At 35.6% G+C, this 15,750-nt stretch overlaps 1 protein-coding gene across 39 annotated transcripts in view; it reads left to right on the forward strand.

Annotated features, from left to right (window-relative positions):
• The window catches only part of BBX (BBX high mobility group box domain containing), a 288,309-nt gene that overhangs the window by 208,794 nt on the left and 63,765 nt on the right, over window positions 1-15,750 (forward strand). For all 39 annotated transcript variants that reach the window (XM_055383523.1, XM_031009315.3, XM_004036013.4 and 36 more), the window contains 2 exons: window positions 1,308-1,375; window positions 12,920-13,000. In XM_055383523.1, the coding sequence (XP_055239498.1) occupies window positions 1,308-1,375; window positions 12,920-13,000 (149 nt within the window). The remainder of the gene's footprint in view (window positions 1-1,307; window positions 1,376-12,919; window positions 13,001-15,750) is intronic.

Genomic DNA, 15,750 nt, shown 5'->3' on the forward strand with positions numbered 1-15,750 from the left:
TCTAATAACCTCTTCCCCCAACCCCTGCCCCTTTTTTTTACTACCTCAGAACTTTTTTTGCAATTTTTTTTTTTAAACTGTCGATAACATATAGTCAAAGTTGCTTTATGAGTTCCTAGGACAGGTTGTATACAAAGATGTACTTAAGGACATATCTTCAACCTGAAAAAGAAAAGAAACAACTGAATTTCTTTGTGCAACATTTTGACTGATCCTCATTTTCAATTGTAGATTCCTGAAATTAAATATACATTGAGGACCTTATATGTACTAGGAGAGATGCCGAGTTAGGCATTTTTACATATGTTCTTTCATTACACTTCTGAATTTTAATTCAAGATAGACTTATAGGACACAGGTGCCTTTTCTTTGATAACTTCTTTGTTTTTATTTATTTTCTATTTGTTCATTTAATTTTTTAGAGACAGGGTCCCACTCTGTCACACAGGCCTGGAGTGCAGTGTTGCGATCTTAGCTCACTGTAGCCTCAAACTCCTGACATTAAGAGATCCTCCTGCCTTGGCCTCCCAAAGTGCTGGGATTACAGGCATGAGCCACTGTTCCCAATTCTGCTTTCTTTATTTAGATACAGCCTGGGTTATAGATCTACCACTTTGCTGTTTTTATTTTCTCTGTTTATATTGATTATTGAAATAGTGAAAACAAAGACTTTGATAACATAAAAAGCATTAATTTTATACCTTGAAGGCATTTTAGGCATGTGTTTGACACATGCCCTAAGATTTAAAATGTCAAAAACACATCAGTTAATATAAATTTATTTTTAAAACTGTAAAGAAAGATTATTTGAATAAAACCTACCAGATTTTACAGGCCTGATTTGAAAACTTCTCTCTGTTCTCTAGTTCTCTGATAGCCTATTATTTTAAAATTAGTCCTGATTTCACATGGCAGAATTAATAATTTGAGAATAACAATCTAAAATTTCTCAGAAGACAAACAGAAACATTCTTTTGTTTAAAAAATCTTATCTAAACTCCCTAAGCAGTAAGGAAAGAAACATTGCATTAGGAGATAAATTAATGTTACAAACAGCAATGGTATTGAAGAAAGTGTTGTTGGAATGGTGAGACAAGAGTGGTATTCAAGAGGCTCACAAAGTATGAGCACTAAGCACATATATGCCAGGTTACTGTTGCATAAAGAGTTTTTAAAAGTTTTTATAAAAAGTTATATGTGGTTCTGTTGGATTTCTAATTGCTAGTCTTTATGAGTATTCTTTTTGACTCTGTGGATTGTATGTACTTTATGCTTATAAGTTGGTGATTTGTTTTTGACTTATTTAGATCCTACTCAAATGGGAGGCCTGAGTATGCTGCTGTTAGCTGGAGAACATGCTCTTGGCACACCAGAGGTAAGCCAGTCCTTTTCCGTCTCCACTCTGCTCATATTGCGGGTTGGGAACACAGTTATAGTCTGTTTACATTATTCATTCTGCATTTTCACTGTTTACAGCTCATGAACAAACTTTATAATCTTTCTCTTTAAGATCTTTCTGTGTGTCTTGTGTGTTGAGTGTAAAAAAAGTGGTGTAAATAAGGCCATGAGGATGTAAACACAAGTCAGGTGTTATTTTCTGAACCTACAAGTAAGGTTGTAGTAATGCAATATATAGATCACTGGTGTTTGCATGACTCTGTCATGGTTATGTCAGTTGGGTGCTGTAATTCATTTATTCGAAACATTCTCTGCTTGGGTGATGTTCACATGCTAGTGAAAAGATGATAGCTAAAAATTTGCAGCTGTCAGTCTCTCTGGTACCTGAATAATTCCAAACAGCTGTTTTGAAAATTAGGAAACATGGCATTTCAGGATTGTTTTATTCTTCTTTCCCACCCCCACTTGAGACAGGGTCTCACTCTGTTGCCCAGGCTGGAGTGCAGTGGCATGATCACAACCTCCCAGGCTCAGGTGATTCTCTCACCTCAGCCTTTTGGGTGGCTTGGACTACCGGCATGTGCCCCCAAGCCCAGCTAATTTTTGTATTTTGTGTAGAGACAGGGTTTTGCCATGTTGCTCAGACTGGTTTCGAACTTCAGGGCTCAAGCGTCTTAGCCTCCCAAAGTTCTGGGATCACAGATGTGAGCCACTGTGCTCAGCCTGTTTGAATCTTTAAAATGGAAAAAGGACCTAGGCTTTCATGACCTTGGTTTCATGATCTAGTTATTGGACTGCTTTGGCTAAACATTTTTAGGTATGATTTTGACGGGCAGGTAGTGGCAGTTAACCATGCACAGTCTGCATTTGTAGAATTCCCCTATTTCCCAGAGACATTTAACAGAGGCCAATTGAATTAACCTACAGGTCATGTTATTTTACCACACTCAGGTTTTTGAGATGGAAATTTTTCAATCCCCAACCAGAATTGTTGTTTAGGGCCAAATAGCAATGACTCAATTTTATTTTGGGTCATATTTTTTACTTTTTGTTTTTTAGTTGTGATTATGTCATACATATTATACTTGAAGGCTATTCAAATAGTGGTTTTGTAGACATATAATTAGATAATAACCTATTTACATTATAAAAGGTTTTTATTTTTTATAGTTTACATTTGGGATCCACAATTGTTGACTATATATTCAATTTAACAGAATTATTTTGATTCTGTTCACTTCAGTGTAGCAAGAAATGTATAAATGTGTAAAAAATGCACTGGTAGTTACTTACTTTGTGCTAATCTTCAGCTGGAAAAACATACATGTTACTTTGTGCCTTTGCATACTCATTATTCATCATGTTTGTAGTTTCTAACATAATAGCATTGTCAGGCATCATTTCACTTTCTAACACATTGCTGCTACCTCTTAACAAATCAAACTCTCACTTAGGTGTAGAGTATCCCAAGCGTGTTCCAAAGGTGAATGTTGGACTAATAATATGCACTTGACCTTTCAACATGTCTGACTCAATATGATTCCCAAGAATACATTGAATTGTGAAAGCCAGCATCATCTTTCTTAACTATTTAAATTATCATAGTGTTTCATTCGCAACATCTATTTAGTGTTCTTTTTAACCTTCAAGTACAAATGTAAACAAATCAACGTCTGTAGAACTCATGGATGCTAGTCAAAGAAAAGCATGGTTTCTTTTTCCCCTTTTTGCTTAAAGTTTGCCTTTTGGGCTCTTTTCAATGAGAAGTTCTCCTACTCCTTCTTAAGAAGGCAGAGTTTTGACACATGCAACTCAATGCTGTGGTGGACCCTTTATCTCTGAAGTGGAAATGTTTTGAGAATTCTCAAGCTAAAGAATCAAAGAAAGCTAAATGATTGAAAGAAGGGAACCATAATGGGAGAGGAGAATCTATGCTAAGGAAGAAGGTGGTAGCAGTTAGGTCTTTAAGAATCACTTCAAAGAACACAACTCTTTCTTCATATTCAGTATTTCCATCTCAGAGATATTTAGGTCATTATTGAAAATAGTCTTGAGATATTTAAACAGTGAAAGTTGTATAAAATAATGCTGTCTCTAAATATAGGTAGTTTGAGAATTTACTTCACAGCTATCAGTAGACTGCATTAGCACCTGAATTTCTATCCGAAGTCTTATTCCAGATATGTAGACATGATAATGAACTTTAAGAGCTTATATGCATAGGCAGATGAACATGAGACAAATGTAATAAATATGTACTTATGTTTTCCTAAGAAGACTAGCAGGATAATGAGATAAGAGAAATACAGAAATTTCATATTTCTGACATTTAGAACAATTACTGTGAAGTCTATTGGTACTGTGAGGTAAGACCAAAGTGACATTTTCAAAAATTCTGCCACCAACAAATGGTCTAATCATAATGGCTTTTAAAAATGCCATGACAGAACCCTTATTCTGAAATATTATTCTTAAACAGAGAAGGTTTTCTTTTGTTCACTGACTTGAGACCTAACCATATAGAAAAAGTCCTCAAAAGACTATTTTTTTAAATATGAAAATTTTAACATAGGGAATAGATTTCTTTTAAAAAAACATCTCTAGAGGGTAGAGAGGTTTACTGTAACTGAAATAATAAAGTCCCAGATTAAAAGCCTATGCTGCTTCCTAGATCTACTGAAATGCACTTAGAGTTTTTAGAGAGAAATTATAATTTCTTGAGATATCAATCGCAAATAATAACAAACAAAATGTTGTGTATTCTCTTTTTTTCTGTCTTCTGATCAATTCTTAATCTACAATAATAGATTTTTTGCATTATTATTTCAACATTTTTTTATGTGCCTCTATTACTAAGCCTAGCGTGGTTCTATAGTCTCATTGTGGTAACTGGGTCTGTGATGAAAAAAATGGATGCATTTTGATAGTTTGTTTTGTTTCTTTTATTTGCACATAATCAGCCTTGTTTTTTTATACCCAGAGTACGTTGAAATGCATAAATTATTTGGGATAAATTATTTAAAACAATGTTGGTTGTTACAGAATTTATTGATTGAGGAAGCAAAATCGATACATTGAGCACGAAAGACATAAAGGAGTGACTCCTGGCTCAAAATAGCAGACTAAGCATGTCCCTACTGAGACCCTGTAAAATAGAAGTATAGAAGTCTCATTAGTAAATAACCCCATAATAATAAAGGAAATGGAAAGGAGTGTGTCCAGTGAATATGAGATTACAGCAAATTATTTAAATCAGAAATCAAATGTAGTTGTTTAATCAGTAAAATGTAAGTACCACACAAAAATAGGCGGCAGGGAGCTACAACGGAGATGAGAGCCTCTCTATTCAATAGAATGCCCAGAAGTTTAAGTGAATATCACTTTTTTTTTTTAATTTAAAGAACCAGAAATAAAAATGTAGAACAAATAAAAGTAATCATGTTCACATCAAACTCAGGGAAGAACTAATGAGAAGGCAGAGAATTAAGCCTTTATGTTTTATACCACAGAGTTATCTAAAAATGAAAATACAAAAAATTGTCAGTACTTGATCTAGAATTTCTAGAAGTAATCTCCAGGACTAGAAATCCTTATATTTGTTAGTTATCTTAATAAAAATGGAAAGCTAAATTAAATTTTAAAAAACAAGGCAGGGAGTGATATAATTCAGATTGTGGAAGGGGCAGTTATTCACCATGTCATATATACAACAACTTGGATTGATCTCAGAAAGGATGACATCCAGTATCAGACCTAAGTGAGCAACGTAAATTCATCTTGGCTAGAACAGAAGGAGAGGGGTGGTTGGAGAAAAGTAGAATATAAGTTAGTCAGATTAATTATAGCTGATGAAAAGCTTCGAAGGTATCAATATCTGTGTAGTTGTATGACTGTTGGAAGCTAAACTTTCAAATATATGGGAAGTACCTTAGACTTTGGGTCTGTGATTTTAGAATGCCTGTTTTGTTGGAGCCAGCAGATAATGACAGTAAAGTATTGATCAAGCCACTCTTTTCTTTGCCTTCCATCCTATGAAATGGAGCTAATAATACCTGCTTGCCTTCAAATCTCAAGGCTACAGTGAAGATTAATTAAATAAAACCTGTAAGGCACTTTTAACTCTCCTGCAAATAATTCTTATAGGTATATATTATTGCCATTAGTTATTCTAGGCATTTCATATTCAACTTGCAAGTTTAAATTATATCAGACATTTCTCCCACAGGCTGATATGCTTTACCAGCAACATGCATACATACACACACACACACACACACACACAGAGAGAGAGAGAGAGAGAGAGAGTTCCTTGTCTATTGAAAACTTAGCAGAAATTACCGTTGTAATTTACTATCTTTATCATCAGGTGCTCAAGAAGGAGACAATTTTTTAATATCTGGGAAAAATCAGTATAGGAAGTCCAAAGTCAGCAGAGTAGCTGAGTTAGTGTCAGATTAGTGGAGAAGATGCTAATAGATGATGGCACACCTCCATAAAAGGACTGTAAAGGTCGTGTTCTCTGAGAATTGAACAGTGCTGAACTGTGTGCCATCTTTTCTTATATTTAATTACATGACAAGTGTTATGGAATGCCTTCTATGTGTAAGGCATGTCAGGGAACAAACCAGACAGCATGAAGCTGATATTGTCTTAAGGTTCAAGTTTTTAGATATAGCAAATTCTTCACATGATACTTCTAGCTTAAAAGGAAATCACATTGATTTTCATTTGTTCACCATGATCTGCCTATTTTAAAATGTTTACAGCTTATGCATCAAAATTTCTTAAAATCCAAAAATATAGGTTAAATATTGCTTATTCAAAATGCTTGGGACCAGAAGTACTTCAGAGTTCCAGTTTTTTTGGGTTTTTTTTTTTTTAAACTATTTGTATGATCCTTACCTTTTGGGCATCCCAAATCCAAAAAATTGAGATCTGAAATGCTCCAGTGAGCATTTCCCTTTAGCATTATGTTGGCATTCAGAAGGTTTCAGATTTTTTTGAGCATTTCAGATTTTTGGATTAGGGGATACTGAACCTGTAATAAATATATTTTGCCTTGTAAATTTGTAATATCAATCTGTCATCTCCTCCAGGAAGTCCTTCATGATTTCTTGAGCCATATTCAATTCTCTGTTTATTCTAATCTCTTATATCCCATATTGTTAGTTTCATACCTTACAACACTGATTATATTTAGTTTTATACTTTATTATAAACTGTATAATAAAAGTCATTTTAAAAAATTTTCTTATTGTATTATATGTAAGTATTGTCTCTAGAAGACTAAGAAACTTGGGATCAAGAACAATGACAAGATTTAAACTGCAGCAGGTCTACCCACTTGCCTGGAGAATAGTTGTTATTATATCACAACTAACATGTATTGAACATTGCCTCCAAGGCTCAATTCTTAAGTGTATTCCGTAAGAGTAACCCTTAATCCTTGTAACAATTTTGTGAGTTAAGTCTTATTTACCTATAAGTAAATATTTACCATTAGGTGAGGAAACAGAGGCAGAGAAGGGTAAAGTAACAGCCCACGATGGTGAGGCTACAAAGTGGCAGAACTGGGATTCCAACGCCAGAGGACTAGCTTCAGTCTTCTTGTAGCACGCAGGGGCCTTGGTGATTCAGCCTCTGACAATCCAACCTTAGCTCTGGCCACTTCTCCTGTGTCCTGTGTCCTGTGCTGCACCCTTACTGAAGCTCATCACTGCCAGAGCAGGGGCATTTTGTGAGTGCTTTCTGGGGCCAGGCACTGTGTTCACAGTTGACATTGAGTATCTCATTCTCTCAAGAACCCTCTGAGGCTGGTTTATTATTTTCCCCATTTTGTAAATGAGGAAACTAGGTCAGAGAGGTGAAATAACTTCTCAAAGGTTTCATTAAATGAGATAGGCAAAAATCTGAGACACAGAAAGGTTGAATTTTACCAATATTTGTTGAATAAAGGAATGATTATGTCCACATCTTAAATGCTGAGTTTTTAACAATTTTAAACAAATACAGATTTAAATAAAATGGAAACTTTTCACTTTCTTTATTCTAATTTCTGACATCAATGAAATGAGGCTATTTATGTTCCTGCTTGTTGGTGTATTTGAATTAATTAGATATGTGCCTCCTTTAGGCTGCTAAATTTGACTATTCCAGAATACTTTAATCCATTGAATTCCAAACTCCTTGCCCCAGTTCCTACCTGAACCTCATCAAAAATTTTATTCCCTTCTTATAGTCTTATAGCTTACTTTATTTAAATTCTACACTGAAAAGGAAATGGGCTCTCTGAGCTTCCTCTTTTCTTGGGTGGCTCCCCCTTTATGTCCCTCTTCACTGCCCATTTTGGCTGGACCTGCCCATCCAAATTCAATGGTAGAACCCAGCCTCTACCATCTGTCCACTGTGGGGCTCAAGCCCAGATAATTGGGTCCTTTTACCCAGCTTGATTGACAAACACACATCCTCCATAACTCCCTAAGCTGCATTGATGAAATTGAGTATGCTCCTTGGGCTCTCAGAGATGAAGGCAAAGGTAGAGTGGAAGGTGGGCAGAAAGAGAGCTGGGCTCGAAAGAGAAGGGTGGAGAGCAGGAAGATAAAGGAGGCATCCTTCACAAGAGAGGTGTGGTTATTGTCAATTAGGTGGTTGTTGGAGAGCACATTGATGTACACTGTTGCATTTTATTCTCACAGTTTACTGTGAAGAAGGCAAGTAGACAGAGTGGCATTGTACCTACTTTATCAAATGAGGAAACTGAGGCAGAAAGGTGATCGGAGTTATCTCAATTGCTCCTGCAGTTATTTTTACAACTGGCCTGGAGTCTGTTCTGGACTTTCATACTAGTGCTCAGCCACACAGATTATAATGTTAGGAGAACTTGACTCATGGGGTAAAATCCATACGCCAGCAGCCCTGATGCCCTGAGTAAAACCAAGGATGTGTTCTTCCATTTAGCCAGATGACTCGACATGTATTCTGCTTGTGGGAGAGCTCAACTCTATGTGGTGCTGTTGGGTTATGCCCCACATGGCGGCCCAGGACTCTTCTCAGATGTAGTGCACCGCTCGTGTCAGGTAGCCGAGTGCAGTGCGTTAGTAACCAGCTTCTCCTTTAACTCTCAGATGGAATCCTTTACCCCAAAACCATCTCTTCTCATAAAAGACACTCACTGCCTCCTTCCATACCTCCTTCCATCTCTCAAATTTCCTCTTTCAGTGAAAGCTTTAACTTACCTTGGAAACACAGGCATTGTGTTTCTGACCCCTTTCCCTCAGCTCTGACATCTTTCCAGACAATTACTGAAGCCTGGCAGTTACCATCTTTGATTCAGTTGGAGTCTCACATCTCAAATGGCTTATTTCCTTAATCTTCTAATTAGCCTCCTGCCTCCAGTCATCCCCAGACAGCGTCACCCTGCACTCCACTGACAGAATTACCTGACTACACATCTCTCTGACTGAAAATCTTGGCTGGCTCTTCACTGCCTCCAGCCCAATTTTCAAACTTCTTCATGTAGAATTCAGATTCTCCCACTATACTCCAATGCATCTTATTCTTCAGCCACACTGAGAAAGTCACTCTCTCAAACACACTGTGTTCTTACCTTCATACTTTCCCACCTCCTGTTACCGTATCATTTCTACACTTGTGAGAGAACTCCTGGTTTTCCTAAGGTGTATCTTAGATGTTATCTATCTTCCACCTGTTCCCACACAGAGTGAAGGCTGCCTCTCCATCCTCCTGTAGACCTTGTAATATTCTACCATTATGCACTTACATTTTTGTATATGATGTTGCTGTCCCCTGCATATGAGTTGCAAGCAACTAAGGCTTAGGCACATTTCCTTTGGTCATCATTTTATTCCCTAACACATACTAGATATAAGTAGAATACAAGCTTCTTGAAAGTAGCAGTCTTTGTGTCTGGCATGTCATAGGTGCCTATTAAATATTTGTTGAATGAGTGAGTAATCAATAAATGTTTGAATTAGCAAGGGTAGGAACGTATGGCTCAGTTTCTACCAGTGCAATACTCCTTTTGTTGACCGTGTGTTCATGCCGGCAGTGCATGGTTGTGGTCCTGTGTTTTGCAAAGTAAGGACAGGCTCATGATAACAACCTAGCTTTCCACACTACTCACAGTGCATGTAACTGGCTTGATCTTGTTTTATATCAGGAAGCCAGTTCACTTTTTTATGTATTCAATTTCACTATGTGAATTGCTCCTGTGAAAAAAACTACATTATTGTAATTGTTAATTATACTAACCACTCCCCTTCCATGGTTATTGAGAATTATAACTAAATCAAAGAGAGGATTGAATTTGGGGAAATCAAATGAATATGTACTTAACAAAAATCCCGTTAGCTATTTTTGTTTTTGGGCATATAGCAACACCTAGTGGCTTTATCGATTATTTCAGAGACTATTTCTAGAAACAGCTTCTTGGGTTTTTTTCTCCCTTATTAAATAACCACTACTTATTTAATATTTTTTCTTTCCTCTTAATTAACGAACAAATATCTTTGACTATTTTGTATTTAGAAAGTAAACTGGCTCTAGCATAGGAATAGATATTACAGAATTGATGTTTATCCATAAAAAGTGTGGCCCACCTAATAAAAATAAGTGAAGTACTTTAAATGCAGACATCACAATGATATGGCACAATATTTTAAACATTTCACAACATCTAGAACCTTCTGAATAATGACATTACTCAAATGGGAGCCTTTTGTGGGAAGTATTCTCTCCCTTTTATATAGATAGAATTTCTTATTTCTTTATGAAATTCATGTGTAGATCAGTGTATCCACAGATATATACATTTTATGGGTTGCCTTACTTATCAAGTACTCAATAATGAATTCTTCATATTTATATTTGCCATGTCATTGAACCATTTTTATATTTTGAGATTTTAGATCCCCAGAAGAAATATGTCTAACCTGTATCACACAGATTTCTGCCTTCTTAATAAATGATATATTTTACAATTTTTCTTACCTTGACAACTTAGAATTATAGTTGTAAATAATTATTGCATTGAGCTGATGCCTTCTAGAGAAATTTGGGGGCTGTTTTCCCTATTCAATTTGTTTTAGACAGACTCTAGTGCTTTATGAAACATTTGTATCTGTTCTTTACAGCTTTTCTGTCTTCTCCTTCTGTCTTATCCTGCTGCTGGCATTGTTTCTTTCTTTCCCAACCCTCCTTTTTCTTTTTTTTTTTTGTCCGCCCTCTTGGCCCCTTCTGATACGCTGCCTCTATTCTTTTGTGGACTAGAGGGTCAACTAACCAAGTCAGCTAACTACATAGCTTAGTACTCTCCCAGTTCTCCTGGCTCCTAATTTTGTGCTGTTTCCACTATACTATACTGAAGATGTATGCTAAATCCGTAATGCTTTAAAGTAAGAATAACTAGGTTTTAAGAGAGGACATGGTCCACTAGAGTAAAATCCACAGCATTAGTGATTCTATTACTGTTATTTTAGCCATTGGATAGCATTTGTTGTACTCCTGGCCAGGTCACTGAGATTCTTCCTATTCACATACATATGGAGAGAATTAAGTTAATAGATATTCATTGTGCCATCCCCTCTGTGTCAGGAGCATGATAAGCACAAACATGTGTAGACTTATTTGATTGCATGCTAAAATTGACAAACCATGTACAGGATTATAGATGCCTTCATAATTATGTGTTCAAATAGGAAGTTTTATATAAGACCATCCATCCTAAAGATTTGCAAACAGTATTATTGAACTTTTAAACTTTCTGACTTGATGTGTTGTCGTGGCCAAATAATCTATAAATGACACTTAAAAGAAAGTTGAATTTTCTTCATGCTGTTAATATGAACTCTAAGCCATAGGGTAATTTACCTCCTCATAAATGGTCACTATTTCTTGTGAATTGTGGGATCTGAAATAAGCATGTATGTCATATAGACTTTACGCAGTGGAGCAACTCTAAATAATAATACGTTTAATTCCAAATATATTTTATAGATTTCTGTCTTATGCACACCTGTTTTATTAAAGTTTTATGAAGACATTTTATAATTTTCAAAAAGTCCTAAGCTTGAATGTAAGTAAAATTTTGATTATTTACCAAATAATCTAGGAGCCAAAAATATATTTTTTGATAAAGCAGAGAAGTTGATTTTTTTAAAATACCTCTAAATTATTAAGATATATTTTGTTCTGGTATTCCTACCAATAAAGGAGTTCTCAATTTTTTGTGGCTACGAATTTCAGGATTTGTTGGCCTTTTTAATTCATTTTGTGTCTCCTTGGTGGGACATTTGGCACAGCATATCAAATAGTGACAATAAGAGAGTCAGGCTTTGCAGCCAAACCACAGGTGGCAAATTAATAAAAGCTTCTGCACCTTCACTAATGTGCTTATCTCTGGGAGAAGGTGACCATTACTCTTTAAAATCCAAAGGTGACAATTAAAATTTCAAATGTTTGCTCCTGCCCAGTGGCCTGTGACATTGTTAGAGAAACACGTCCTCAATGTCTTAAGAGGGTCAGTGAGAAACTGTTTTTAGGAGCATAATCTGGGTAACTAGTAGCTCTTTCCATAGGATTTATCCATCAAATATAATCACATGCAGCTAATAAAATTACACTAGAGAAGACTTAGTGATGCAGAAAAATTAATATTAAAGTTTTTTTTAAAAAGAACATTCTGTAACTGTGGTAGAATATTCTATTTTTGTTAAAAAATTACACAACTGGAAGAATATATAAGAGTATTAACAGTACTTATCTTTGGGAGGTAACATTGTAGGTGATTTTTCTTCTTTGTTTTAGTGGGTTTTTTTTCAGATTTTTAACAGTGAACTTGGATTATTTTGTAATCCGAAAACAAGTTATTAAAAAGTATTTGTAACTTTCATTTTTTTCTTTAAAGTGAAAGATTATTTTTCCCCCTAGACTCTCTAACTTCATTATTCAGGAAAGTGGGAAGGAATCACACTGAATTGGGGTTAAGAGAACTATTGTCAGCTTTCGTTAGTTCACTCCACAAATACTTGTTGAGTATCTACATTGTGCCCAGGCAGTGTTGGGGATAATGCATTAAATAAAGTCTCTGGGAGAGGATGTACAATAAATAAATATTTACATCTTGTGGTGATCAGTGTTTAATAAAGATGGGATTTTTTAGCATTGGGAGAGGAAGTGTCAAAGTTTCTTCCTCTTTGAAAAGTGAGAGGTTTAGATCACAGGAATAATGAAATCCTTCCCTCTTTAACATTCTAAGCTTCCTATGACTTTTGAATAACAGTTGACTACCAAAGCAGTTGTCACAAAGCAAATGCAAAAGTGGGTCAATGTTAGCATTGAGATAAAAGAGGAAATGTATATCCTGAGAAAAATACTTGATTAAAAAGTGATGTTTCTGTAACTGTTGTTGATAATAAAGATCGCAAATGAAGATAGAGCATTAAATGTTTACCTAACACAGTAAATAGTACAAAAGAAAATATGATATCTTTCTTTGTTTCAGGTATCCTCTGGCACATGCAGGCCTGATGTTTCAGAATCTCCTGAATTACGTCAGAAGTCACCATTGTTTCAGTTTGCCGAGGTAATATATTACAATTGATACTTAACTAATGAGGAAATTGTAAACTGGGCTTAAATTGGGGCTGATAACAGTAACTGAAAGCAATGAAGAACTCTACTCAGCTCAACCGTAAGTGGGAAAATAGAATCAAATTTTGGAAAAGATATTTTGGGTCTCTAGAGTTCTTAATTAAGAAATAACTACATTTATGCATTTATAGAAGCTTATCATTAAAGTCATACTAAATATTATTAACCTCATTACTAATTTTCACTCATGGATAGTAAGGTTAAGAATGTATTGAATTACTATTAGAATTTAGTCATTTGTTGATGTGTTTATTTGATAAAACAAGACAAAATCAGCTCATGGTTATTGGCTATGCAGCTAATCTATGCATTTCTTTTTCTTTTCTGTTTTTAGTACACTTTCATCTTAATTGAAACTTTAGCATGAGGTTGGCAGTTTTCAAAGTCTTCTTTTGTCAGACTTGTTCAGCTCAATAGGTCTCTTGACACTGGTTCAAAGAGATGGTGTATAAAAGCACATTGTCCTTGATATCAAGTCTAAAGTTTAAGACTGCTCAGAATATCTTAATTTACTCTGGAACTCAATATGAGCCCTCACTGATACATTTTTTTCTTAAACTTTAAGCCACCTGGTCTTTCCTTGATCATTTGAATTGTCTTTGACTAGACATTCTTCACCACTGTCATCCTTCCTGGTGTTTGCCCAACTGTTTTACAGTTTTGTACAGGGGGAACATTTTTTGTTTTTTATTTTTTTTTAAGAGAGAGTCTCACTCTGTCATCCAGGCTAGAGTGCAGTGGCATGATCATAGCTCATTGTAACCTGAAACTCCTGGGCTCAAGGGATCCTCTTGTCTGAGCCTGCTGATAGCTAGGACTGCAGGCACATGCCACCATGCCCAACTAATTTTTTTTTTAAACAGGGTCTCACTGTGTTGCCCAGGCTGTTCTTGAATTAGTGATCTCAGGCGATCGTCCCACCTCAGCCCGTCAGAGTACTGGATTACAGGGCATGAGCCACCATGCTCAGCCTGCACTCTTTTTTGTCAAAAGCAGTTATAAACATGTTAAATAAGATTGGTCCCAACTTTGAAAGCAGAACGGCTTAAGAGATGATCCTTGAACCTCTAAAGATCTAATGAAACCTCTAAAATTTCACAGGAAATTTTGGATATGTTAGCATGTGTACATTTTTGTGGCTTCTAACAGCATATCTAAGATCCAGAGAGATCCCTGATCCTATTGCTTTTATATAAAAGGTCTCTATCTCCAGGAGCTCCTATTTATGTTATTAATTGAAATCTTTATCTTAATTTATAATAACATCCCCCTCCCCCTTTTTTTTAGAACTTCTGAGATACTTTTCACAAAATTGGATGGATTGTAACACTGGTTCTATTTTGTTCGCTGCTTGATTTAATTCTTAAAGGAATATATTGTATTTAGGTATAACCTACAATATTTGTGTATTTCCCCTTATATAAATTGTTTATTTTTCTCTAACTTTTACAGAGGGTTGGTAGGGATGAAAAGTGATGTCTGAAATAAGTTGTACTGAGTTTATAATTCCTAAGATTTAAGGAAGATTTCTCTGGGTTCATTTTTGCATTCTGTCATACTTGCACATGGTGGTCACTTGAAATGATAAGATTCATGGTTTGACCAAGAAAAGTTCTAAAATTTTATCCTTGAATGTCTTCAGAACACTTGGTTAGATCTTACAATGGATAAAATGGTTTATTTCTACCTAGTTTGTTAAATTGGATTTGGTTGATATTTGTTCTTCTTACTGATATTTATTCTAAAAATCCTTATCAGATTAAAAAGCACAGTAGAATGAAATTTTCCTGATGGCTTCAGCAGTGAATACAATTAATTACTCAGTCAGTCTCTCTACTAATTTTTTTTTTTAATTTTGAGATGAGGTCTTGCTATGTTACCCAGGCTTGTCTTAAACTCCTGGGCTCAAGTGCTCCTCCCACCTAGCCTCCCAAAGTGCTGGGATTACAGATGTGAGCCACACTATGCCAGCCTCCTGATTCTTTCCCATTCCTAAACATCACTTTTATATGTATAACTACATGGCCCTGTTGTTTTTCTAACCAGTTTAACTAAAACGAAAAAGCAGTTTTTATGATGAAAGAGTTTTGATGAAGTGGATTTACTGCTTAGTAAGTACCCTTTGATGGAGTTGTTGGTGAACAGTTACTTGAAGGAAAGACTTGTGGGATTGGGAATGGGCTGAAGTTATTATGACGCCCAGGCTTTATGCTCCTGTGACCCACTTTTACCCTGTATTATAGCTGAATAAAAGTTTTTTTCACTTTGGAACCAAAATTACTAACTCACCTTGCTCCCAAAATGTCCTTGAAAAGTATTTCCACATGTTCCTCTGAGCAAAGTTGAAGAAAGCTACCATAATTGCCAACTGGAAACAAAAGGTCCCCTAGTTGAATCAAGTGTAGGGTGGCAGACTCTTCTATTCATTGTCACACACTAACGTGTGAGAGTGTGTGTGTGTGTGTGTGTGTGTGTGTGTGTGTGTGTGTTTGTGTTGGGTGGGAGGACGCAGGTGCTATGAAAGAAGAAAATGCTTTTCATATTTAGTAAACAGTTTATTGAGTTCTGGTGCCACGCTAGGTAACATCTTTTATGGCTTTTTTTTTCACCATAATCCTCTAAAATGCAGATTATTATCATCATCATCAATTTACAGTGGTGAAAAATAAGTCTTAGAAAGTT

This window comes from Gorilla gorilla, chromosome 2 (genome assembly GCF_029281585.2).
Source record: "Gorilla gorilla gorilla isolate KB3781 chromosome 2, NHGRI_mGorGor1-v2.1_pri, whole genome shotgun sequence".
NCBI classification, from domain to species: Eukaryota; Metazoa; Chordata; class Mammalia; order Primates; family Hominidae; genus Gorilla; species Gorilla gorilla.